The sequence below is a fragment of the Bos indicus x Bos taurus genome, chromosome 19 (genome assembly GCF_003369695.1).
Source record: "Bos indicus x Bos taurus breed Angus x Brahman F1 hybrid chromosome 19, Bos_hybrid_MaternalHap_v2.0, whole genome shotgun sequence".
Classification (NCBI taxonomy): domain Eukaryota; kingdom Metazoa; phylum Chordata; class Mammalia; order Artiodactyla; family Bovidae; genus Bos; species Bos indicus x Bos taurus.
Genome location: NC_040094.1, coordinates 8,805,961 through 8,829,186, shown reverse-complemented (window position 1 = coordinate 8,829,186; position 23,226 = coordinate 8,805,961). Strand labels below are relative to the sequence as shown.

Sequence of the window (23,226 nt, the reverse complement as noted above, 5' to 3'; positions counted from 1 at the left end):
GCCCAAGAATTGATGCTTTTGAACTGTGGTGTTGGAGAACTCTTGAGAGTCCCTTGGACTGCAAGGAGATCCAGTCAGTCCATCCTAAGGGAGATCAGTCCTGGCTGTTCATTGGAAGGACTGGTGCTGAAGCTGAAACTCCAGTACTTTGACCACCTCATGCAAAGAGTTGACTCATTGGAAAAGACTCTGATGCTGGGAGGGATTGGGGACAGGAGGAAAAGGGGACGACAGAGGACGAGAGGGCTGGATGACATCACCGACTCGATGGACGTGAGTCTGAGTGAACTCCGGGAGATGGTGATGGACAGGAAGGCCTGGCGTGCTGCAATTCATGGGGTGGCAAAGAGTCGGACATGACTGAGTGACTGAACTGATTGAATTTGTCTTGATTCATGGACCTAAAATTCCAGGTTCCTGTGCAATATTGCTCTTTACAGCATTGGACTTTACTTCCATCACCAGTCACATCCACCACTGGGTGTTGTTTTTGCTTTGGCTCTGTCTCTTCACTCTTTCTGGAGTTATTTCTCCACTGATCTCCAGTAGCATATTGGGCACCTACCGGCCTGGGTTGTTCATCTTTCAGTGTCCTATCTTTTTGCCTTTTCATACTGTTCATGGAGTTCTCCAAGCAAGAATACTGAAGTGTTTTTCTATTCCCTTCTCCAGTGGGCCACGTTTTGTCAGAATTCTCCACCATGACCCATCTGTCTTGGGTGGCCCTGCACACCATGGCTCATACTTTCATTGAGTTAGACAAGGCTGTGATCCATGTGATCAGTTTGATTAGTTTTCTGTGATTGTGGTTGTCATTCTGTCTTACCTCTGATGGAGAGCTTATTGGAAGCTTCCTGATGGGAAAGGCTGACTGAGGGGAAACCTGGGTATTGTTCTGATGGGCAGGGCCATGCTCAGTAAATCTTTAATCCAACTTTCTGTTGATGGGCTAATGGAATACTGGAAATAGTTTTTAAAGAATGATTTGTAGTTGAGTTCAGCATGTACCTTGGAAGGAGTTTAAGGAATTGACTGATACTGCCAGTAACATAAGTCCCTCCATACTTATCTACTTACATAAGTCAGCAAGTTTTCTCAGGGATTGACATCTATAAAAACAAACCAAAAACATAGGTCCAAAATTGATGGCGAGCCCTGTCTTATTTAGTAATATTCATTCACAAAGATTCATATTAAAAAAAAAACACACATGGCTGCATTTATTAATAGCTATATTGCCATGTCCATTTTATTTTTCCTGTTTAATGATTATGTGACAAAATGTGTGGTGTTTCATGCTATTTTGATCAACGATGTCCCACTAGAAATAATAACAACTCAATCCAGAACAGATTGTGTTATTTTACGTATATGAGCAAATATCTTAGAAAAACAGCACTGCTCAGCAGTGTTTGTCTAGACAGTTGACTAAATTCGGACCCTACCTAGTGCTCAGGAGAAAAGGAATAAACGCCTGTTATCCTCTTCCGCCGTCCTGCCCTGAACTGAATGGAATCTACTCCGCTCCGCGTTGCCCTTCAGAGTTCTGTCGCAGCCACTCCCACCAATAGGGGGCACTCGTTCATAGGCTCCCGGGGGCGGGCCCCGAGCACGCCTCTCGGTCGCCCGGTCGAGTCTCTCGGCTTCCGTTGCGCATCGAGCAAGATGGCAGCCTCCGAGACGGTTAGGCTACGGCTTCAATTCGATTACCCGCCGCCCGGCGCCCCGCACTGCACGTCTTTCTGGCTTCTCATCGACCTGAACGGATGCCGAGTCGTCACAGACCTCATCAGTCTGATCCGCCAGCGCTTCGGCTTCAGTTCCGGGGCCCTCCTGGGCCTCTACTTGGAGGGGGCGCTCTTGCCCCCCGCCGAGAGCGCGCGCCTGGTACGAGACAACGACTGCCTCAGGTGCGCGGGCGGGGCGGCGCGGCGGGGCCGGGCGCGCGCCTGCGCACGCCGGGGCGCCGCCGGCTCCGGAGGCCGCGGGGCTGAGGGGCCGGCTGGCGGGGGGCTGAGAGCGGCTCTTCTGTGAACCCGGGGGCCTCTGGCCGGTCTAGTCAGGGTGGGGGACCGAACGTGGAAAAGCCCCGGCCTGCTGTCTGGGCAGGGCCCGCGTCTCTTCCAGCCTCGGTTTGCCGAGCGCTTGCTCCGCCGGGCACCGTTGTTAGGTGCGCGGCGCGGGCCTGCCTCGGACTCGGCCTTGCCCTGGCGGCTCGCGGCCCCGAGCAGACACCAACAGGCGTGTCTTCTTCCCCAGGTGCGGTTTCTCCGGTCTCGGAGCGCCTGCCATACCGCCTGCGGGCCTAGTTCTCTGTCTCATTTGGGTTCAGTTAAATAGGTGTTTGGGATCTTTTGGCTTTGAATTGGGAAACCAAAGTTTTAAATATTCTTTTGGAAATTTTAAAAAAAAAAATGGCACTGAGATGAGTGTGAAGGTGCAGTTGTGTAAATTGCTCACTTGTGGCTCATATGTCTCAGTAAAATGGTAATTCAGTCGTTTTGTTACAGGAAGAGGGACCCCCTTCCAGGGCCCAAAACTGGGCTCTTGTCTAACAGTAGGAAATGAATTGTCCAAGGAGACACGTGTGCTGACAAAGCAAGAGATTTTATTGGGAAAGGGCACCCGGTGGAGAGCAGTAGGGTAAGGGAACCCAGGAGAACATTTCTGTCTCAGGGCTTGCAGTTCTATGGTGATGGGATTAGTTTCTGGGTTGTCCTTAGCCAATCATTCAGAGTCCTTCCTGGTGGTGCAGGCTTGTTCAGCCAAGAAGGGTGCCAGAGAGGATTCTGGGAGGTGGGCGGACAGGTAGTGTCTCCTTTTGACCTTTCCCAAACTCTTCTGGTTCAGTTTAGTTGCTCAGTCGTGTCTAACTCTTTGCGACCCCATGAATCACAGCACACCAGGCCTCCCTGTCCATCATCAACTCCCGGAGTTCACTTAAACTCATGTCCATCGAGTTGGTGATGCCATCCAGCCATCTCATCCTCTGTTGTCCCCTTCTCCTCCTGCCCACAATCCCTCCCAGCATCAGGGTCTTTTCCATTGAGTCAACTCTTCGCATGAGGTGGCCAAAGTATTGGAGTTTCAGCTTCAGCATCAGTCCTTCTAACGAACACCCAGGACTGATCTCCCTTAGGATGGACTGGTTGGATCTCCTTGCAGTCTAAGGGACTCTCAAGAGTCTTCTCCAACACCACAGTTCAAGAGCATCAATTCTTCGGCACTCAGCTTTCTTCACAGTCCAACACTCACATCCATACATGACCACTGGAAAAACCATAGCCTTGACTAAATGGACCTTTGTTGGCAAAGTAATATCTCTGCTTTTGAATATGCTGTCTAGGTTGGTCATAACTTTCCTTCCAAGGAGTAAGCGTCTTTTAATTTCATGGCTGCAGTCACCATCTGCAGTGATTTTGGAGCCCCCAAAATAAAGTCTGACACTATTTCCACTGTTTACCCATCTATTTCCCATTAAGTGATGGGACCAGAAGCCATGATCTTAGTTTTCTGAATGTTGAGCTTTAAGCTAACTTTTCCACTCTCCTCTTTCACTTTCATCAGGAGGCTTATTAGTTCCATGTTCCTTACCAGGACCTCCTGTCCTAAAACAACTCATGCAAATAGTTACTATGGTGCCTGGCCAGGGTGGGCGGTTTCAATCAGTGTTCTTCCCCTAACAGTTTCAGTTTGGATTCATATATTGGAATGATTTATTTAGGGCTTCTTTTTTTTTAATGTTAGATTTATTTATTTTGAAGGATGATTGCTTTACAATATTATGTTGCTTTCTGCCAAACATCAACATGAATCGGCAATAGGTATACCTATGTCCCCTCCCTCTTGAATCCCCCTCCACCTCACTCTCCCATCTCACCCCTCTAGGTTGTTACAGAGCCCCAGTTTGAGTTCCCTGTCATACAGCAAATTCCCCCTGGCTGGGTGTGTTACATATGGTAGAGTGTATGTTTCCATCCTCCTCTCTTCGTGCCTCCCACCCTCTCCTTCTTCCCCAACCCGACGTGTCCGTAAGTCTGCTCTTTATATCTGCATCTTCACTGCTGCCCTGCAGATAGGTTCATCAGTAGCATCTTTCTAGATTCCATATATTTGCGTTCATATATATTTGTTTTTCTCTTTCTGACTTACTTCACTCTGTATAATAGGCTCTTGTTCATCCACCTCTTTAGAACTGACTCAAATGCGTTCCTTTCTATGGCTGAGTAATAGTCCATTGTGTGTATGCAGATGAACATCTAGGGAGCGTCCGTGTCCTAGCTGTTGTAAATACTGCTGCAGTGAATATCGGGATACATGGGTCTTTTTCAGTTTTGGTTTCCTCAGGGTATATGCCTAGTGATGGGATTGCTGGGTCATATGGTGGTTTTATTCCTAGTTTTTAAAGGACTCTCCATACCATCTTCCATAGTGGCTGTATCAGTTTATATTCCCACCAACAGTTCAAGAGGTTTCTCTCTTCTCCACACCCTCTCCAGCATTTATTGTTTGTAGATTTTTTGATGATGGCCATTCTGACCAGTGTGAGATGATACCTCTTTGTAGTTTTGATTTGCATTTCTCTAATAATGAGCGTTGCTGAGCATCTTTTCATGTGTTTATTAGCCATCTGTGTGGCTTCTTTGGAGAGATGTCTGTTTAGGTCTTTTGCCCACTTTTTGATTGGGTTGTTTGTTTTTCTGGTATTGATTTATGAGTTGCTTGTATATTTTAGAAATTAATCCTTTGTTGTTTCATTTGCTATTATTTTCTCCCATTCTGAGCATTGAGTTTTCACCCTGTTTATAGTTTCCTTTGCTGTGAAAAAACTTTTAAGTTTAATTAGGTCCCATTTGTTTATTTTTGTTTTTCTTTCCATTACTCCAAGAGGTTGGTCATATAGGATCTTGCTGTGATATATGTCATAGAGTATTCTGCCTATGTTTTCCTCTAAGGGTTTTATAGTTTCTGGTCTTACATTTAGGTTTTTAATCTGTTTTGAGTTTATCTTTGTGTATGGTGTTGTAGTTTCACTCTTTTACATGTAGCTGTCCAGTTTTCCCAGCAGCACTTATTGAAAAGACTGTCTTTGCCCCATTGTATATTCTTGCCTCTTTTGTCAAAAACAAGGTACCCATAGGTGCCTGGGTTTGTTTCTGGGCTTTCTATGTTGTTCCATTGGTCTATATTCCTGTTTTTGTGCCAGTTCCAAACTGTCTTGATGACTGTAAATTTGTAGGATAGTCTGAAGTCGGGAAGGTTGATTCCTCCAGCTCCATTCTTCTTCTCAAGATTGTTTGGTTCCCTGGGATCGTCTGTGTTTCCGTGTGAATTGTGAGACTTTTGTTCTAGTTCTGTGGAGAATGCCATTTGTAGTTTACTAGGGCCCACACTGCGCCTGTAGGTTGCATTTGTAGTGCAGGCGCTTTCGCGATGCTCACCCCCCAGTCTAGGGGCACGGAGCGTCTCGCCATCTGTCTGTGTCATCTTTGATTTCTTCATCGGTGTCTTGCAGTTTTCTTTTATCTCCTTAGGCAGGTATATTCCTAGGTATTTCATTATTTTTGTTGCAGTAGTAAATGGAATTGATTCCTTAATTTCTCTTTCTGATTTTTCATTGTTAGTATATAGGAATGCAAGTGATTTCTGTGTATTAATTTTGTATGTACAAAATCAAGGCTTCTTATTAAAAGCTTCATTTACAGTGAAAAAAATTAGAGTTGTGAACCAGGCTACTTCCTTGTGCTTGCTCTTTGTTGAATGTTGAATATTCGTTTTACCAGACTATGTCAGATTCATAGGATTTTTTCATAGCATCAGGGAATGTAATTTGGAACAGTTGCTGTATCTTTGAGTGCATGTTTGTATCTTTCTGTCTTTCTTATAAAAGCAGGAATACTATGATTTACTAATAATGTTTATTTCCAATGACAATTTGAAATAGTCCAGGTTTCAAAAAAGTGTTTTTCTTTTTTATTAATTCTATTCTCTTTGCAATTCAGGGACTGTTTATTATAAATAATGCATCCTCTCCTGTTACGTTTACTTTCTGATCTCTCTCCTGCTTCATGAATTAATAACTTGCTGATAGCTAATTGCGGTTGTACTTCATTTAATGAAGCATCTGAAAATTAAACTCTTTATAATGAAGTTAGCAATGTCAAAAGCAAACTATGAAAGCTCCTGTAGGAAATAAGTACAGCACCAATGGCAGGCAGAATTCTTCCTAAACACCAAATGCACAGTTGCATGTGTCAAGAAATATCTCTGCAGCTGGCTTCAGAGGTAAATGGGGCAGACCTTAGGAAAAAGTTGAATTTGGAAAAGTCCTGTATGTTTTTGTGGTTTCATGTCCCCAGTCATTTGCTTGTCTTCCTCAGACAGACTCACTTTTCTTCAGAGCTACAGAAGAAAACAATCTCTTTTCTCAACGGTACCTAATATTTTTGGAGTAGAGCGAACTAGTTTTGTGTTTCTGTATATTATCTTGTGTCATGTGGACTGGATAATTATTCCACGTTTTGCTGCTAAGTGCAGATGGTTGAGAAAGGAGAGATCATTATGGAACACGAATGATCAGGGAATTCAGCAGTAACTGAAGGGTAGGTGGGGAAATGTTGGATGGCCCTGTATAGTTGTGGAGACGGAAGCAATATTAACTTGGTGAATTTGACCAGCAGAAGGGCTTTGTTGGGATTGCCAGGAGTGCTTAGAGAATTCTCATGAGGGAACATGGGGCCTGGTTGTGGGAATCATGAGAAATAAGCCTGGAGGCTCAAGAGCATCTCCACACTTGTCTGCTGCGGTCACTTCCTCACAGCCCTTTCTTTTGAACCCCCAGAAGCTGACTCCTCTGCCCCCAGGCTGCTGACAGTGGCCTCCTGAAGGCGGTCTCCATCTCCCCTGGGAAGAGGATGCACTCCCGTTGGCCTGGAGCCCCGTTAGTCTGCGAGGGCCGCTCTGATGAAATACCACAGGCTTAAGCAACCGAAAGTTCTCTCTCACTATTCTGGAGCCTGAAAAGATTAAGCTGTTGGCAAGTTTTGGTTTTTACTGAGGCCCCTGTCCTTGGCTCGTGGGTATTTCTCTTGCTGTGTCTTCACATGACCTTTTCTCTGTTGTCACAAAAAGGCACATGACCTGATGTCTCCTTATGTGTCCAAATTTTCTCTCTCATCAGGACACCAGTCACAGTGGACTAGGGCCCACTCTAATGGCCTTACCTTAATTTTATTACCTCTTCAAAGGCTCTGTCTCTAAATACAGTCACTTTAGAGTACTCTGGGTTAGGGCTTCACAGAAGAATTTTAAGGGGACACGATTTAGCCTATAACACTCCCTGAAGAGAGCTTCACAGGCTCTCTCTGTTGAAGAGTCATTCTGTGAGGAAACAAAGTGCCTTCTCTCCTCTGTCACTCTTTGACCCTGTGACATTTGATGCTTATTATTAAAATACAGAACGTTAGAGACGAGTTCTCATTTCATATTGCTGTGATCAGTAGCTCCTTGGATGGCCAGCCAAGCCCCTCTGACATGTCTGTGAGGCTGGCAGTGAGCGTGAAGAAGACAGTGTTTGAGCCAGACTGAGAGCAGTCTGGTTTCTGGAAATCTTGGATGCCAGAGAAGGCCCTTGCCATTAAGGCTGCTGCTCCTTGTGCAGCTCTGGGTCTCTTGATGCCAAATCTCATTTTGTGGCATGCTGATGGTTTGAGGAGTATAGAACACCGGGTGCTCTTGTCTGTCACCCTGCGCGTGCTTGTCTAATGCCCTCGGGTTTTCCCTGGACATACTGCTGTGGTGGATGTTCTTCTGTATCTTTGTGTACGTGAGCAATGACTCAGTAAGATCATTCCTAGAAGGGGTGCTATTTGGTCAAATGTTAAAATTTGATGAGTACTGTCAGGTTGGCCTCCAAAAAAGTTGTACAGGTCTGTATTTATGCCAAGAATATGTGGATTACCTCTGTTCAATATTGTGTGAAAGATAAGACAGGAGAGTGATTAAGAGATCAGGGTCTGGATTCAGAGCTCTGGATTCGAATTTTGGCTCTACGACTCATTAACTGTGTGCCCTTGCTCAGATGACTGACTTCTCTGTAGGTGGTGATGCCGGGGACAGATGGGACCCCAAGAGATTGCAGATTCCTGCGTACACCCACTTTTTTGAATTCACCTCCATTTGATGGGACAAGTTCATTAAAAACCCACCAACTCCTGTCCTCAGAAGACATTCATTTTATTAATACATTCATTGTATTAACAAAAATTAGAGCTGACATTTAGATAGCTCTTGCTCTTAGCCCAGCACTGCTGTAAACATATATGGTAGCTCATTGAGTACTATAATTATTACCCTCATTTTCACAGATGAGAAAAGTTGAAATAATGATATTTTAAACTTAACCGAAGGCAGAAGAAGATTTGAATTCAGTCCCTTTGGCCTTGGCAGGCAATGACTGGGGGGAGTGGGGAGGTGTCGGGCAGTACACATGGTCGTGTCTTTATTTATATATGATAGAATCCTCAGAGTGAACTTGCAGATTTAAAGGGAATCCCTTACATTTTAATTTTACCCAGTTTGCCTGGCAAAGAGTTTAGTGAACAGGGAGTCTGTCTTAAAAATTTCTTGGAATCAAAGACAGGTAACTATACAGGTAGTCTGTTTTCACTGGTAATTATACAGGTCGTTCACTTTTCTTTGTAAAAGGACAGCTTCATTCACTTCTGTTTGTAAGCAGACAGTTACATTTGTTGTCTGTGATCCAAGTGGAGAAATGAAGAGCATTGCCAGAAAAGTGCCCACCCTAATAAGAAGGGTAGCGGGCAAGTGAGCCGTTTCTCGTTCCCTGGCTGGCATTTAGTTTCTCAGTCTTTGTTCCAAACTGAAATTATCTTCAATAGCAGCAGATAGCAAGTCTGCAGCAGTCACAGGTTGAGTACCCACAGATCCTTGGTCTTGGGAATGGGTGAGGGGACGCTCAAGCTGCTCTGGAAGGCTCCTCTGAAAGCCAGGGGTCCTGCCTGCTGTGGATACAGCACGTGTGGAGTTTCAGTGAATTAATGAGCCGCAGTGACTGAACAGAAAGTCTTACATCTGTTTTCTTTTTATTTACTTATTTATTTTAATTGGAGGATAGTTACAGTATTATGACGGTTTTTGCCATACATCAGTTTGAATTGGCCACAGGTATACATGTGTCCCATACATGTGTCCCCCTCCACCTTGAACCCCCCTCCCACCTCTCTCCCCACCCTACCCTCTGGGTTGTCCCAGAGCACCGGCTTTGCGTGCCCTGCTTCACGCATCGAACGTGCACTGGGCATCTATTTTACATACGGTAATGTATATGTTTCAGTGCTGTTCTCTCAAATATCCCACCCTCTCCTTCTCCCACTGAGTCCAAAAGTCTGTTCTTTACATCTGTGTCTCTTTTGCTGCCCTGCATGTAGGATCGTTGGTAGCGTCTTTCTAAATTCCATATATATACGTTAATATACGGTATTTGTCTTTCTCTTTCTGACTTACTTCACTCTGTATAATAGGCTCCAAGTTCATCCACCTCATTTGAACTGACTCAGATGTGTTCCTTTTTATAGCTGAGTGATATTCCACTGCAGTATGTATGACAGCTTCCTTATCCACTCATCTGCCAGTGGACACCTAGGTTTTTCCATGTCCTGGCTATTGTAAACGGTGCTGCTATGAACACTGGGATACACGTGTCTCTTTCACTTCTGGTTTTCCCGGGTTGTATCCTCAGCAGTGGGATTACTGGGTCGTATGGCAGTTGTATTCCCAGTTTTTTTTTTTTTTTTTAAGGAATCTCCACACTGTTCTCCATAGTGGCTGTACCAGTTTGCATTCCCACCAATGATGTAAGAGCATTCCCTTTTCTCTATAGCCTCTCCAGCATTTATTGTTTGTGGACTTTGTGATGATGGCCATTCTGACCGGTCTGAGATGATACCTCACTGTGGTTTTGATTCGCATTTCTCTGATAATGAGCGATGTTGAGCATCTTTTCACGTGTCCGTTGGCCATCTGTGTGGCTTCTTTGGAGAGATGTCTGTTTAGGTCTTCTGCCCACTTTTTGACTGGGTTGTTTCTTTTTCTGGTATTGAGCTGCATGAGCTGTGTGTATATTTTGGAGATTAATTCTTCGTCAGTTGTTTCGTTTGCTGTTATTTTCTCCCACTCTGAGGTCTGTCTTTTCACCTTGCTTATAGTTTCCTTCGTTGGGCAAAAGCTTTTAAGTTCAACTGGGTCCCATGTGTTCATTTTTGTTTTTCTTTCCATTACTCCAGGAGGTGGGTCATGAAGCATCTTGCTGTGATTTATGTCATAGAGCGTTCTGCCTATGTTTTCCTGTAAGAGTTTTATAGTTTCTGGTCTTACATTTAGGTCCTTAATCCATTTTGAGCTTATTTTTGTGTGTGGTGTCAGAAAGTGTTCTCGTTTCACTCTTTTACATGTAGTTGACCACTTTTCCCAGCACCACTTGTTGACGAGATTGTCTTTTCTCCATGATATGTTTTTTTGCCTCCTTTGTCAAAGATAAGGTGTCCATAGGTGCGTGGATTTCCTGCATCTATTTTCAAAGTGTGATGAAAAGTTTGGTACTAATTATCATCTCAGAATTCAAACCTGAATCATTGCATTGCTACAAGTGAAAACAAATCGATCAAAGATGTGATGGAAAGTTCCGTATCCGTCAAGTTCCTCAGTTGTTCTTAGATTCACAGTATGCCAGACTAGCTTTTGCCAGTTTAAGGGTTACTTCCTTGCTGCTAGGTGCTGACGTCCACAGCTGAGAACAGCAGGCAATGAGTTTTTATTATGTAAGTCCCTGCTATTTCAGAGTTTTATTTCTCTCTGTGTCCTCCTTCTGGTGTCAGTAGCTTTTATTTTATCTTTATGTGTATGTGTCTGTATATTTGTGTATTCTGAAGAATAACGGAGGATTTTTTTCAACTACCACATTGAGATAAATCCATAGGATTAATGTACCTTCAAAAATATAAAGAATGCTTATAATCTATTTTATTACTCACTGGTTGTACTTTATTTTCAAATATGATTGTCTGCATTGTTCCCTGGTCACTAAAAGTACTTGATGAAAGGTACAGCTGTATGTAAATATATTGAAAGAATAATGTTTGTTTTTAGCAGGCATTTTTAAACACCCACTGTGTGCTTGACATTGGTGACGCTCACTGAGGTTTCTGTCACTCTGGCTGTGCATATTAGAATTAACTGTCGCCAGTCCATGGAGGAACAGAATTCCTTTACTACAGTAAAGTGCTGTTGGGTGAACTGTGTATTAGAGTTCTCCAGAGAAACAGAAACAATATGAGCTGACACAGACATGAGCTGTAGATGTAGAAAAGAGGTTTTCAGTAAGGACTTGGCTCATGAGATTATGGAAACTGAGAAGTCCCAAGATCTGCAGTTGGCAATCTGGAGACCGGGGAAAGCTGATGATAAAGTTCCAGCCCAAGTGCAAAGGCCTGAGAACCAGGAAAGCTGATGGTATATTTCAGTCTGATTCCTAGTCTAAACGAAGAGACATTCTTCTGGTGTCCCAGCTGAAAGATAGGCAGGGGGTGGCAATTCCTCTTGCTCAGCCTTTTATTCTGAGTCCCATTCATATTGGGACCGTCTGCTCACAAAGGCGGGCTTCCCAGTGGCACTGGTGGTGAAGAATCCGCCTCCCAATGCAGGAGACTAAGAGATGGGAGTTCGATCCCTAGGCTGGGAAGATCCCCTGGAGGAGGGCACAGCAACCCATTCCAGTATTCTTGCCTGGAGAATCCCATGGACATAGCAGCCTGGTGGGCTACAGGGCATAGGGTCACGAAGGGTTGGGCACAACTGAAGCGACTTAGCACACACACATGCTCACAAAGGCAGTCAGTCTATTTAGTATACAAATTCAGATGTTAATCTCATTCTGAAACACCCCTCCACACACACCCAGAACAGTGTTTAACCAAATATCTGGGTACCCCAGGGCCTATTGACCAATCTGGGGTCAATAGGGTCAGATTGAAAGTGAAAGTCAGTCATGTCTGACTCTTTGCAACCCCATGGACTATATATAGTTCATGTAATTCTCTAGGCCAGAATACTGAAGTGGATACCTGTTCCCTTCTCCAGCACATCTTTCCAACCCAGGGATTGAACCCAGTTCTCCCACATTGCAGGTGGATACTTTACCAGCTGAGCCAAGAGGGAACCCCAGGAATACTGGAGTGGATAGCCTATCCCTTCTCTAGGGGATCTTCCTGACCCAGGAATTGAATCGGGGTCTCCTGCATTGCAGGCAGATTCTTTACTGACTGAGCTATCCAGGGAAGCCAGGTTGATACATGAAATTAATAATCACCAAATGTTATAGAATTTTATAATGGCTGTCAGTACAGTTTAAAACATGTTCAGTGTTTCCCTAAATTCAAACAAAATAAAAATGAAATCTGATTTAAAAAAATAGCTTACAACTAAAAACAAAACGGGTAATCAGCATTGTCACCATTTAGGGTAGGCACATAACATAGTGGAAAGGTTGTGAACTTTGGGATTAGACAAACAAGCTTGAGTTACATTTCTGTGACTTACTGGCTGTGGATCCTGGGCAGTTACTTGTATGAACTGTAATTTGGTGATCAGTTTTAAAATGAAAAGAAACCTACTTCATGATGGTGTTTAGATGAAAGAAAATCTAATGTTAGGATGCAGTAGATGATCAGTAAATAAAACTAGTTATTTGAAAGTTGACCATAAGTGACGCCATAGATCATTTTGTTAAAAAGAGCCTTTTATCTTGAAGTGATTTGACCTTTATTTCATTGCCTGATGTACTCATGTTAGAGTATAACTATGTCCTGGAGACATGCTTATGAATTACTAAAGCTTTCTCTCTTGTTCTTTTAACAGAGTTAAATTAGAAGAGAGAGGAATTGCTGAGAGTCCTGTAACAGTTAGTAATGGGGATAGTATTCGTTTATCACCTAGAAAAGCAAAGAAGCGGGCATTTAAGTTGGACGAAGATGAAGAAACTGAACTAGATTACAGAAATTCAAAGAAGCATTGGAAGAGGCATGAGAACAATAACAGTGAGAAGACCTTGGATTTAGAACCGAAAGCCACCACAGACCAGAGTGTGAGTAAAAAAAACAAGAGGAAAAACAAAGCCATGTGTGATGCAGTGGAGGTTGATGATGGAGAGACTGAAAAAAAACTGCCAAAGAAAAAGGAGAAACGTGAATATAAAAAACATGCCAAGACTCCCAAGTCTTCTAAAGCACAGTCTGTGAAAGAGTGGACCATCCAGAAGTGCAGCCCTAAAGCTCTTCCTGCTAGAAACAGCCTTGTGAAAGCCAAAAGGAAAGGTGGCATGGTCGTCCGTACAAAAGACAGTCCTGATTCCTCCTCAGAGTCTGAGTCTTACCACGAATCAACCAGTGATGGTCTCAGCAACGTCATCTTGGAGGTCAGACATTCCTCAGAGAAAATCTCGACTGACGTGTCAAAGGAGGGATCCTCTGTGAAAACCACAGCTGCAAACAAAGTGGCTCCAAAAACTGGTTTTACTTCTGTCCCTGTCAAGGGCAAGACCTCCAGAACATCATCATCTAGTTCAGACTCTAGTTCAGAGTCAGACGATCAATGCGTGATGCCAAAAAGCACCCCAGAGTGTACTGCAGAGTTCTTAAAAACTGTAGGCCTCTTTGTGGGAAGAAATTGTCCAGGGCCATCATCACAGGCTCCAAACACCGCTGGATGGAAGCAGTCGGACCCAAACAGTGGCAGTCGGACCCAAACAGTCCTCTGTCCTCCTCCCAACGTGACTCTCCCCGCCAGTTTGGGAAGAGGTTGGGGTAGAGGAGAGGACCTTCTTTCCTGGAAGGGAGCGAGGGGCCGGGGTATGCGGGGGAGAGGTCGAGGACGAGGGCATGCTGTTCCCTATGTTTTAAATAGAAACGCCGACTATCAGAAGCAACAGCAGTTGAATGAAATGGTGACAAACTCATCTACCATCATCCAGGTAAGTATTACTGTGAGCTCATGTCTTCCCCTTTCCTCGTGTTGTGTGTCTGGAGTTGATGTCGGGGTTCACGTTTTCTCACCAGTAACGAAATCTCATGACTAATACTGTTTTTCAGAATCCCATAGAGACACAAAAGAAGGACTACAGTCTCTTACCACTGTTAGCAGCTGCCCCTCAAGTCGGAGAAAAGATTGCATTTAAGGTATATATTTAAAAAACAACAACAGTTAACAACAAAAGAGTTTGTTCCTCTTCCCAATAAACTTATTCATTAGCACATTAGGTTACATTTGTATTTATAAATTAATATAATTTATGTTAATAAAATTTAATGAATTATTAAACTAATTTATATTTATTAAAAACTCTTCCTGAATCATTATCTTTCATGTTCTCTTGCCAAGCATGTAGTAGGTGCCCAGTAATTATTTTCCGAGTGAATAAAAATGGCTCAGCCTGATGTCTGGAACACAGCAAGTGCTCAATAAAAAAAAGGCTCTACATGTCACCTCCAAACCTCCCAAAACCCCCCAAAGAACCTTTCCTACTTGAACCCCTGCTTTGCTACAGGCCCTTGGTAGGGCTTCCTGAGTGGTGGAGTAAGCACCCAAACATGGCATGCTTTGTTTTCTCAGGAGTAAGGAAAAGGAAACACGGGGTATCTGTATTTGTGAGTTTTTTTCTTCTTTTTTAGCTTTTGGAACTAACATCCAATTATTCTCCTGATGTCTCTGACTACAAGGTAAGGGTCTTTATTTACAAATAACCAAATGTCAGTACATTAAAGAAGCTAAAATCATGTTTGATACTGCTAATTACAGATAACAGATTTTTACGGAGTAAACAGTGCCATAAAGTAGAAAATAAAAATATTATCAAAATGTAAACTTTTTAATAATATCACTTTGAAGTCTCCCAGTGTTACTTTTCTTAATACCTAGGAGGAATATAGAATGAGAATAACAAATTTTTTTTTACTCAGTTTTTTCTAATCAGCTTAGATACACAAAGTTATTTGAGTATCCCTCCCCATGATCCTCATCTTTGAAAGGAAATAAAATAGCTCTTAGTCAGAAAGGGCTTCCCAGATGGCTCAGTGGTAAAGAATCTATCTGCCAGTGTAGGAGATGCGGGTGATATGGGTTCAGTCCCTGGGTCGGGAAGATCCCCTGGAGTAGGAAATGGAAGTCCACTCCGGTGTTCTTGCCTGGAGAATCCCGTGGACAGCGGAGCCTGCCGGGTGAGCACGCACGCACAGACTCAGCCAGAAAATTTGATTATTTTCGGCATGGGGATCTATTTCGTATATTTATGAATTCCTATTGGTTCAGTCAGTTCAATGCCTCAGTCGTGTCCGACTCTGCAATCCCATGCATGGACTGCAGCATGCCAGGCTTCCCTGTCCATCATCAGCTCCTGGATCTTGCTCAAACTCATGTCCCTTGAGTCGGTGATGCCATCCAACCATTTCATCCTCTCTCGTCCCCTTCTTCTGCCTTCAGTCTTTCCCAGCATCAGGGTCTTTTCCAGTGAGTCAATTCTTCACATCAAGTGGCCAAAGTATTGGAGTTGCAATAAATATTTAGGACTGATTTCCTTTAGGATGGAGTGGTTGGATCTTGCAGTCCAAGGGACTCTCAAGAAAGAGTCTTCTCCAACACCACAGTTCAAAAGCATCAATTCTTTGGTGCTCAGCTTTCTTTATAGTCTAACTCTCACATCCATACGTGACTACTGGAAAAACCACAGCTTTGACTAGACGGACCTTTGACGACAAAGTAATGTCTCTGCTTTTTAATATGCTGTCTAGGTTGGTCATAGCTTTTCTTCCAAGGAGCAAGTGTCTTTTAATTTCATGGCTGCAGTCACCATCTACAGTGATTTTGGAGCTCAAGAAAACATTGTTTCCCTATCTATTGGCCATTGTTTCCCCATCTATTTGCCATGAAGTGATGAGACCGGATGCCATGATCTTCGTTTTCTGAATGTTGAGTTTAAGCCAACTTTTTCACTCTCCTCTTTCACTTTCATCAGGAGGCTCTTTAGTTCCTCTTTTCTTTCTGCCATAAGGGTGGTGTCATCTGCGTATATGAGGTTATTGATATTTCTCCTGGCAGTCTTGATTCCAGCTTGTGCTTCATCCAGCCCAGCATTCCTATTGGTTCCTATGATCTAATATGGTTTCTTTTGCCTTACCAGTTAACCACAGGTAATTCACACATATTATCCTTGGAATTTCCTCATTTAATATTTGTGTGGGACTTCATACTGGCATATGAACTTCATCACAGTTCAGCAAAAGTGTGACTCAGTGGGATTATAGAATTACATGTTTTCTTCCCTTTCTTACCCATTCAAAATTTTGTTAAAATCTTGTTAAAATGCATACTTTCTTATTTTGATGTGCGATTCAGAATGTAAGTCCATTTTTAAAGGAAATAATCGATAATGTTAACATAGTAATATAGATAAGGTACAACGGTGAATCAATCTGAACTGATACCTTGGAAGTCTTTTAAAATCGTGTTAAGAATCTTTGTTCAAAAGCAGGCTAGAAGAAGAATCAGTTCACGGAGAGATTTGGTTGGTTAGTTCTGGGTAATTGGTGTATTTCCATCTTTTCATCTTAGTTCCTTAATATAGGTGACCACATAACTTATCATCTACATCAGAACACTTGCAAATGAAAAGGATTACTATTGTATTGATAATTTATATTGAAGGGAAACATAAATGGACCTGTCTTGGGCAGACGAGGATGTTTTTTCACCCTACTACAGATGATTAATTTAATTCTGCAGTATGTGAGGAAATGGAAATAAACCTGGAATTTATATGTCCCACAACCTGTATCAGTCATTGATTCTAGATGATACAGATTTTTAAAATGCGTATTAAATAGATGTTGGTCATTACAGTTATTTTGGAAAGCTGTTTGCCACTTTGTTTCCAGTATTTTTAGGACTTTTTTGAAGTTGCTTTCCAAACCATTTCAAGAGTGAAAATCAGTGTTACTTTTTTGCTTTGATGTCAAATGCTGTTATCCAGCTAGATCATTAGCTTTATTCATTAAGCTTGTCTTTAAAAGTCAAAGCTAAAAAATAAAAATAAAATAAAATAAAATAAAAGTCAAAGCTATCTTCAAAGAATGTAGTCTCCCCAACCCCCCCGACCCTGTCTAATATGTATCCATGGGATTTTAATTTATGGAGGTGACTGAGTGATAACACAGCAGAGTCAGTGCTACTGAAGAGAGGAATTTATTATTTACATTTCCCAAGAGAAAGGAGAAGGCCACGCCAGGCAGGACTCCAGGTGCCAACAGCTGGCTGTGCCCGGGAGGCGGGGGCAGGAGTGAGATGCTTCCATCCGGGCCTCCTTGGGGTTGGAGGGCAGGCTGGTTTGGATAACTAGAGGCTGTGGGCTCTAGGGCTGTTCCTAGCTGTGTAGCGCCTGCACCAGGGATGATTTAGACCAGAGAAATGTGGCCTGCTGTGGGAGTTAAGTTTCAAATACATGTTGACTTATTTAAAAATTTTTTGTTGAAATAAAATTCTCATAAAACTCACCATCTTAACTATTTTTAAGAGGTTTTAGCACATTCGTCATATTTCACATGTTGGTTTTTGACTTGGACTTTTATTTTTGAAAGGAAGGAAGAATATTAAGCCATAACCCGGAGACCCAGCAAGTAGACATAGAAATTCTTTCATCCTTACCTGGTGAGTCTTCTAGAAAGATATTTGAAAGCGTAGGCTCTTCACCTCCGCACTGGTTTCTGAATAGCTTCTATGCGCAGGAGCCGCTGTCTTCCTTGGCCGCCCTGGTTATGGTGCCCTCTGCTGCCTCCGTCAGCGCAGAGGGCCTGGGGGTGGGCCGTGCGGCGCTTCGGCTAGTGGGGTTTCGTGTCTGCTGAGAGTTGTTGGGTTTGTTCCCCAAACTGTTAGGCACGTTGTTCTTATTATTGTAACCATGTAATTTCATAAAATTACATAAATTAATGAAAATTGATGGCAAAAAAAATTGTCTATGAAACAAATTGAATGGTGACTCAGGATTGTTGCTGAAAATTTTGCTTTTGAATTACATGTGATGGGTTAGCTATAAGAGTTTGGGAGGAATTTGATAAAAATCTGAGAAGATTCTGCACTTAAATTGTGTTGCTAATTTTATATTCTTGCGTCCACTTAAAAAACAAAAACAAAAAACCTCGTGACTTTTCCTGGCAGTTGGGTGGTTAAGCCTCCATGCTCCCAGTGCAGAGCGTGTGGGTTTGATCCCTGGTGGGAGAACTAAGATCCTCCATGCTGTGCGGCATGACCAGAAAACCAAACAAAACCCCTCAAAACTCAAAAACTGGAAATTGCATATATGCATTAGGGATAAAGTTTATAAAAGAAAGACAGCTCCAGTCAGTGACTCATAAGACCTACTAGCTCTGTTTGAAAAGGTTGGCAAATGAATGTACTTCTCTGTGTTAAATCAAAATAAAATGTCAGAAATATAAGTGTAGTCACACTCTCATGCATTATTTTAAATGGTTCCCTGCGTTATGCCTGAATCACCCCACCCATTTTTAGTTCTGAAACCCTGGAATAACAGGGCTTTTGTTGTGTATGGCTTAACTTGGGTTGTGTTTGCAGGGGTCCCTGGCCAGAGATTAGAGGCGATCCCTTTTTCTTTAGCAGACTGCAAGGAATTAATTATTTTCTGTTCATGTTTAAATAAGATAGTAAAAGAGTCAAGACAGTAGTATGTAAGAATCATTCAAAAAGATTTTTCAGGGGATTCCCTGGTGGTCCAGTGGTTAGGGTCTGACGCTTTCTCTGCTGGGGCTCAATCCCTGGTTGGGGAACTAAGATCCTGCAAGGTGTGAGGGCACCCAGAAAAAACACAAACAAAAAACCTTACACTGGTTTTCCAGCTCTCTTCTGGTTAGATTTCATTTGAAGAAATCCTCCTTAGGAATGTTGGACAGAGGTTTGTCCGTGGTCAAATTCTGTGGACACAGCCTGATCACTTCTTGTCAGGTGATTGACAGTGATGATATCCAATTAGAACTTTTGTTTTGGGGAGCATCAGGGAACACTTGATCTGTTTTGTAGCAGAAATACAGGTAGTCCTCACTTTGCATAGTTCTAATGAATTTCAGTTTCCATGGTTTTGTTACATAGAACAGTCTCCAGTGACACTGGTATATTAACTCTTCTTTTTAAAAATATTTGTTTATTTCTTTGACTGCGCTAGGTCTTAGTTGTAGATCTGAGTTGCAGGATCTTCAGTTGTAGCGTGTGGGGTCTAGTTAGCTGACCAGGGGTCACACCTGGGCTCCCTGCATTGCGAGTGTGGCGTCTTAGCCACTGGACCCCCAGGGAAGCCCCTGTTAGCTGTGAGTGAATGTGTGAAGTACCACCAGCTCCCCAGCCCACGGATCACTGCCCAGTCACGGTGCCCATTGCGATCAGTGACCCGTCGCCTTACCTCTTTCACTGTTTGGCAGTGGGTCGCGGCGCGTGTTACCCAGTCCCCACACCATAGCCCAGTGTGTGTTGTGGTGCCTCCTGGTCTCAGTGATAAACCCACGTGTCACTTTACAAAGTGGGAATTGAAATAGGGACTTGGCCAACAAAAATGAAAGCATGACAAAGAAACAAAAAGTGATGATGCTAAAAGTAACATCCAAATTGAATTTAAGTGAAATCATAGAAGAAATAGCTCACTGTGGAAATGCTGACTTTGAGCTTTCTGTGAACTTCTTGACATCAGTGAGGAAAGTGGTCATGATGAAAGGAATAAGGATGTCCTAGAAATTACATCAGCAAAAAAATGAACAAAACTGTGAAAAAGAAACTCTCAGATCTATCTCATAACATTCAAAACTCAAAGGATAACTTGCTGGAAGTGGACCCAAACAGAAGGGAGTGTGACAGCTGTGCCAGGCATGGAAAAGATCCTCGCTCTGCACTGTGGTCAGACGGCAAGGGGGCGAGCGCTGATCAAACCACCTGGGATATGTGTGGACACAGAGCATTCTCTAATTCTCATTTTTTCTGTTTTAAATTAGGTCAGTATCCTACATAAATAGCAGTTTTACTGTGTTTTCATTTCCCTATACAGTAAAGGTTTGAATGTTCTGACAAATTTTGAAGATCATGAGACAGTCATAAGTTTCCCCATTGGTTAAGATTGTTTTGCATGATTTCAGCTTGTGTGGTCATTTTTATAGCCCCACCCTACCATATAAAATGAAGACTGCTGTGTTACCAAGGAAGCATGTATAATTTCTGCAGACATAGCAAGATACAAGAATTTTGCAGAATTCACATTACCTTCTCTTGTTGAAACAAACCAGTTCTGGGGGGGGTGGGGATTATCTTGTGGTCACACATGCTTTTCTGGGATTGCTAGTGCTAGTGTATCAGCTCCCTTCTTTTCTGTGAAGGGAGGATGGTCACTGACGAGTGCCTGAGAAGCCCGTCTGCTGACACAGGCTTCACAGCATCTCCTGTCACTGAGCACTCCATGCTTTCCTGTGTGCACCAGCCTCCACGTCAAGGGACACTTCGTTTGTGGTGGTTTTTCTAATGATATGAACTCCCTGTAGAGGAACTTTTTCACTACTGGGAAATGACTTATTGTCTCTCCTTCCTACCGTCTGGTTTCAGCCATGAAAGAACCTGGGAAATTTGATTTGGTTTATCACAACGAAAATGGAGCTGAGGTAGTGGAGTACGCGGTGACGCAGGAGAAGAGGGTAGGCGTGCTTCTCTTTTCGGGATTGCTGGGCTATCCTTTCACTTGACTGGCTGCTGGTGGGCTGGAAGGTGACACTGCAGCTTCCTGCATTGCCTGCATAAAATCAGAGAGGGTCCCAGCCTTGGAGGGGGGTCTCCAGACGTCTCCACCACGTCTCCTTACAGTCACTACTACCTCCCAAGAGTTACCATGATTCTGACTTAGAACAGTGCAGATAATTTTGAAGAATGACATGCAATGATGAATCTGTCTTCTGATTTTGTTTAAGTCCTTAAATTGCCATTTTAGGAAGTATATGGTTTAGAGCTTTGTTGGCAGCCAGACTTCCAGAGATGCTGGAATGGCTGCCTCATTAGAGTATGGTAGCATTGAAGTGAATAGAATTTATATTTAAGAAACCGCTTCTTAAGGTGTTTATATTTGAAATGTTATGATATTATTCTGAAGTTTTAGTATTGCAAAGTCACGTTTTATCTGAAATATAAACTTGTGGAAACCCTAACCAGACTGTATGTTTTGCTTTGTCTTTAGGATAGATGACACTCAGGGATTTACTCCAAAAGCACATTTTTAGGGTCTGTGGTAGGCCCTGCAGATTTGGCCCCGTATCCCGTACTTCTTTATTTGCAATATATGCAGCCCCACTTTTTTGTTGAAATGTATTCTTGGAAACTACACTGGAAAATTAAATGTTGGAGGCTTTCCTCTTGGAGGCCTGAAGTAGGGCCTGTAATTACGTTTTTGGACACTAGATGGCTCTCATTATTCATCCAGATGGCCTTCATTAGCTTTGCTTTCTCTTGGTAAAATGTGAAATAACTCCTCTGTTTTTAGGCAGCACAGGAAAAGAACCATAGAGCTGAATGAAAGGGCATCAGCAGCCTAGTGATAACCCTCTGGGCCGTATCTGCCTCCCAAGAAGTCTGCAGACTGCCTGTCCATAGAGACTGGTTGGGCAAATCCTTCTGACTCCTTGGTAACCAGCTGGTACCACCCGGCCCCAGCCCATGCTCTAAATCAAAGAAAGAGGAAATATGTTTAATATAAAATTTAGCTGTGTTCTAGGTAAACAAGGCCTTCTACCTTAGTTGAACTGAATTTACTGGGACTCAAATTACTTCCAGTCCTCAAGCATTCTTTGCAAATGGAAATTGAAGTTTTTAACTGACTAAAATTCATATGACCTCAAAATGACGTCTCTAAACTGAATATTTTCTGTTTTTCCTCAGATAACCGTTCTTTGGAGAGAGTTAATTGATCCAAGACTGATTATTGAATCTCCGAGTAACACATAAAGTGTGGAGCTTCCCTGAGTATGACCTCTCCACCTCGTGGTTTATAAATGTCTTATTTGTGAAAGTGACTATAACCTGAACTGTTTTTTTTTTAAAAGAAGATTTGTGAGTTGTATGCATTTTCGGTTATCTTCCATTTGCTGCATAGGAAAAAATCTACCTCATCATTTAAAAGAACATGGGTGTTGCTTTTGTAGATCTTTTTTTTTCCAGGCTTAATCTTAGTAACAAAATTTACAACAAGACATTCCTTCAGGCATCATTTATAAAAACAATACGTACGGTTTCTTCTCCTTTTTATTTTTTTCAACCATCAAGTAGCTTATCGTCAGTAGGAGTTTGTAATACCAAATACAGAAAGTGCTGTATATCTTGTCTCAGTAAGTTTTATTAAGTAACGTTTTAAAACATGAAAGCATGTTACTTGACTTAATTTTTTAAAATTTAAGTTGTTCCATTCAACGTGGAACATCTTATACATTTCAAGTGTTTTATACTTGTGATTGTCAGGAGTTAACCAGTAGCTGGGTTTGTTACAGGCAATGAGTTAAGGAATCCTTTCACACTTTTCTCACCTTTAAGATGAAGGATTCTCAGGGCCTGTGGAGAGCAGTGAAAATAAGTCTGTGTGCCTGGGGAAGAACTGGGGCCCTACTCGAGGGGGTGGATTCACTGTGAGCTCAGGCCAGGGTGACCCGCCCAGCCACTCGATCCCGGGCGCCTGGCTAAGTGTGCTGTGCTGGAGTGAGGGTCTTGAACAGAAACTTCCTTTTCTGTTATTATTCAACACAAAGCTAAAAAAGGCTGAAATATATACTGTGAAAATTGTTTTAACAAAACATCAGATCCCTCCTTTGGCTTTGCAGATTTTTAAATAAAATCATATTGAACTCAACTTTCCTGCTGAGTCATCTTGTTTGGGTTTTGCAGATTGTTACCTTGTTTTATAATAATGCAGAAGATTAAAATTTTCTGTAACAAGGTTTGCCTTGACTAGAGACTCTGATGTCGCAAGGTCTAGTTCTGTGGAGTTCACTAGATCTGGGAGCAACTGGATCAAAGGAAATGTTGTCTACTTTTAAGTTGCATGACATTGATGTGCATCAAAGTTGGTATTTACTGATTTTT

General features: G+C 42.6%; 1 protein-coding gene across 2 annotated transcripts; it reads left to right on the top strand.

The window, feature by feature from the left end:
- The first annotated feature begins 1,631 nt into the window (after window positions 1-1,631).
- Window positions 1,632-22,993, top strand: COIL (coilin). 2 transcript variants are annotated; one of them, XM_027517316.1, is made up of 7 exons: window positions 1,632-1,910; window positions 12,934-14,044; window positions 14,163-14,249; window positions 14,742-14,789; window positions 17,700-17,769; window positions 20,713-20,801; window positions 22,033-22,993. In XM_027517316.1, the coding sequence occupies exons 1-7, from the start codon at window positions 1,666-1,668 to the stop codon at window positions 22,096-22,098; spliced, it is 1,716 nt and encodes a 571-aa protein (XP_027373117.1). In that variant the 5' UTR covers window positions 1,632-1,665; the 3' UTR covers window positions 22,099-22,993. The 2 variants fall into 2 exon arrangements, with proteins under 2 accessions (XP_027373117.1, XP_027373118.1); XM_027517317.1 differs by lacking the exons at window positions 17,700-17,769; window positions 22,033-22,993.
- Window positions 22,994-23,226: the final 233 nt, after the last annotated feature.